Source organism: Micropterus salmoides, unplaced genomic scaffold (assembly GCF_014851395.1).
Source record: "Micropterus salmoides isolate LMB-PRFRI ecotype aquatic unplaced genomic scaffold, ASM1485139v1 Ms_hic_scaffold_4, whole genome shotgun sequence".
Classification (NCBI taxonomy): Eukaryota; Metazoa; Chordata; class Actinopteri; order Centrarchiformes; family Centrarchidae; genus Micropterus; species Micropterus salmoides.
Window position 1 is genome coordinate 33,752,124 of NW_024043372.1, and position 3,824 is coordinate 33,755,947.

At 43.6% G+C, this 3,824-nt stretch overlaps 1 protein-coding gene across 2 annotated transcripts; it reads left to right on the forward strand.

The window, feature by feature from the left end:
* The first annotated feature begins 2,677 nt into the window (after positions 1-2,677).
* LOC119886452 lies at positions 2,678-3,596 on the forward strand. Of its 2 annotated transcripts, none has more exons than XM_038697207.1 (2): positions 2,678-2,772; positions 2,909-3,596. In XM_038697207.1, exons 1-2 carry the CDS (start codon positions 2,765-2,767, stop codon positions 3,576-3,578), a joined length of 678 nt encoding a protein of 225 aa, XP_038553135.1. In that variant the 5' UTR covers positions 2,678-2,764; the 3' UTR covers positions 3,579-3,596. The 2 variants fall into 2 exon arrangements, with proteins under 2 accessions (XP_038553135.1, XP_038553134.1); XM_038697206.1 differs by having other exon boundaries at positions 2,678-2,762.
* The last annotated feature ends 228 nt before the right edge of the window (positions 3,597-3,824 follow it).

Below are 3,824 nucleotides of genomic sequence, written 5' to 3' on the forward strand. Positions count from 1 at the left end.
TATTCTTCTTCCTGAACCCTGAAATTTCTTGCTTTCCTGCTTCAGTACTGGAGCTGTAGCAGATTCCAATTTGGGCAGGATTCTTGGACAACATGTTTTTTCTTTGCGGTACTTTTCTGTGGTACTTGCCAATTTCTTTCCGAATCCACTTAAAAATTACATACCAGACTTTACATGGCCTGGCAATGGATTATATTAGTGAACTTTTTACTCCTTCCTTTCCCAGAAGGCCTCTCAGAGCAAGTGGTTTAAGTCTTTTAGCTGTTGCCTGAGTCCAGGTTTAAGTCACAGGGCAAAGGAGATTTTGCTGTACTAGCTTTGCAGTAGTACCTTTAGTATTAAGTTTGCTGGCACGTCACGTATGTTTTTAAACCCTGCTTCTGTGCTTCAAAATTAATTTTTATAGATTTGCCTTTCTGACTAATGGCTGTTTTGTTGTTGCATAATAGTGTTTTGTCATGTTATCACATCCACCTGTTGATTTTGCTTTTATATTTGTACAGATATGTTTGATAGATTTGTTAGTTTGTGTCTAAACTTGCTTTAACATCTTTTGTGCGGCAGATGCTTTTATGGTACTTTATATTTTGTAATTGCACTTTATTTCTTTTCCTCTGAAAATCATTTTGTGCTTCTTGCTTGCTTGTAATTATTAGTACTTGGGACTCAAGTTGATAAAGTTATAAAATTCTACAGCTTTCAATGCAACAATCAGAAACTAGTTTTATGCTGATACACCTACTGTGGCAATATTGAATTATTGGTTGAGTGAAATTCGATTTAAATTACCTGACACAGCTTGCTTATTGGTGATAATAAGGAGCCTTTTGAACAGTGTGCATTATTTTCCTCAGATACTGAATGCTGAAAAGATGAAGCTGCATCAGTCATTATATTTTATTAAGGCATTGCTTAGCATAGGCAGCATTACAATTTCTACAAGAACTGATTTGAGCCCTAAGCCTGCCTCTTTTTGTAGCTCACACATCCCATCTGTTTGTCACCTCTTAATAAGAACAGAGTCACTCAAGCTGAAAATATGTTGTAAGACTAATATTTACAGAATACCAGTAATGCTAATGCATGCCAGAGCCAGCATTATAATGCCTGAACACTGTGTTTATGATGCACTCTGCAAATATCTGTATGTGCTGGTGTCAGTGATACATGTGATTAGAAAAGGCGGTCCCTGGAGCATTTCACAGTCCTAATGGAGAAGCAGTGTTTGTTTAAAAAAGGCTTGACCACGTTTGACAGTAATCAGTTAGAGCAGCAATGATGATGTAATGAAAAGTATTACTTTACAGTTTTTCTCAAATGCTAAAACACAAAAGCCAATCCTCTAAACTAAATGACCAGTTGTCTAAACACATTTACTAAATCTAGCCATCATTTTCCAATATCATAAACACATTTCACATGAAGACACAATTCACAAAACACAATCCTCCGTTCACATAAATCTTAACACATTTTTCCTTGCTAAAACACAAGTTGCAAAAGAACTCTGCTCATATTCTCAAATGAAAGCTCATGTGATGCAAAATGCTTGCCACAGTCAGCAATATTTGAACAAAATGAACACACCTGGCGTCATTCATTACACACAACGACTCAAAATTGAAAACACCTGTTGCTAATGCTGTGACCACATGTATAAAAGCAAGTTCAGAGTGCACAGTTTGCTGAAGATTCCAAACAAACACAATGGATGAAGGCAGAGTCAGGGGAAGAGGTAATCGAGTCAGAGGAGGGAGAAGAGCAGGCCAAGGAGGGAGAAGAGCAGGCCAAGGAGGAAGAGGAGCAGGCCAAGGAGGAAGAGGAGCAGGCCAGGGAGGAAGAGGAGGAGACCAGGGAGGAAGAGGAGCAGGCCAGGGAGGAAGAGGAGGAGGCCAGGGAGGAAGAGGAGCAGGCCAGGGAGGAAGAGGAGGAGGCCAACGAGGAAGAGGAGCAGGCCAGGGAGGAAGAGGAGCAGGCCAGGGAGCAGGCCAGGGAGGAAGAGGAGCAGGCCAGGGAGGAAGAGGAGGAGGCCAGGGAGGAAGAGGAGCAGGCCAGGGAGCAGGCCAGGGAGGAAGAGGAGGAGGCCAGGGAGGAAGAGGAGGAGGCCAGGGAGGAAGAGGAGGAGGCCACGAGGAAGAGGAGCAGGCCAAGGAAGAAGAGGAGGAGGCCAACAAGGGAGAGGAGAAGGTCCAGGAGGGAGAGCAAGACAACCTCGCACCATCATTACGGACGAGATGCGAGCAACAGTCATTGACCATGTCAATGTCTATGGCATGACAATGGCTGAAGCAGGACTAAGAGTCCGTCCAAACCTGAGTAGGTTCACCGTGGCCACCATTATCAGGGCATTTAGACAACACAACAGGTATTGTACTCTATTGCTTTCTTTGTCACAATACAATTTTACAAGCCTGTGAAAGTAGTCTATTAGTTTCATCAGTTGTTACAGTATTGTAAAACATGTCAATTGACAACACGTTTCTTTCTTTAGAGTTGAAAGAATGCCACATAGAGGTGGGAGGGTTGCCATATTTACAGCGGCACAAGAAACCCTCATTGTGGATATGGTTCGTGAGAACAACCTCATCAGACTCCAGGAGATCAGAGACAAAGTCATTGCCGATAATGTGAACTTTGAGGGCATTGATGATGTCAGCTTGGCCACAATAGAGAGTTCTCCGGCGCCAAAAGATGCGGATGAAACAAGTCTATAGGGTTCCCTTTGAGCGAAACTCTGCACGACACAAAGACCTACGTTACGAGTATGTGCAAGTAAGTATACATCCATGTTCACAGTACAGTTAGTGAACATACTGTGTTGCTCAGTGGCCTACATTACTTCTGGACAATACTATGCTACCTGATTGACTGTTGTTCTGAACACCTGTGCACTTTCACATTTTCACAGAGGATATTACAGTTGGACGCGATGGCCAGACCTCATGAGTACCTCTTCCTGGATGAGGCTGGCTTCAACCTGCAGAAACGAAGGCAAAGAGGCCGTAACATCATTGGCCAAAGAGCCATCACTGAGGTTCCTGGCCAACGGGGGGGGTAATATTACTCTTTGTGCGGCCATGGGTTTGGAGGGGCTTGTCCACCGGCAGGCTGTCCTTGGGTCTTACAACACCCAACGTCTCCTAACCTTCCTAGAGAAGCTAAAAGATATCCTCCTGGACCGCCAACAACACCATCCTGGGCCCGAACATCCCATTTATGTGATCATTTGGGACAATGTACACTTCCACAGAACAAACCAAATCAGAGAGTGGTTCACCACCAACAGTAACCACTTTTTAAACGTCTGTCTGCCACCCTACTCCCCTTTCCTGAACCCTATAGAGGAGTTCTTCTCATCGTGGAGATGGAAGGTTTATGACAGACAACCATACACTAGAGAGAACCTCCTAAGGGCAATGGAGCTGGCGTGTGTTGACATCCCAGTGGAGAACTTCCAAGGATGGATCCGCCATTCCAGGGCGTTTTTCCCGCGGTGCCTGGCAAGAGACAATATAGCCTGCGATGTGGATGAGGTGATGTGGCCCGATGCAGCTCAGCGACATGATGCCGCACAGTGATTGTGGTGTAAATAAAAACAACTTCACACCCTGATCATGTTTTCAAGAGTACTGTTGTGTGCAATAGATTCTGTTTTTGCATTGAGTTGTTACAGTAGTGTACAGAATTTACTATAGATTTATACTCTTCATATGAAACTCACAAATCTAAATGCCCAATCCTCTGCAGAGATCTAAGAAGATCCATTATTGTAAAGTTTCTAAAAATATGCATTGGCAGTTATGAAACAAAGAACCTTCTCACAA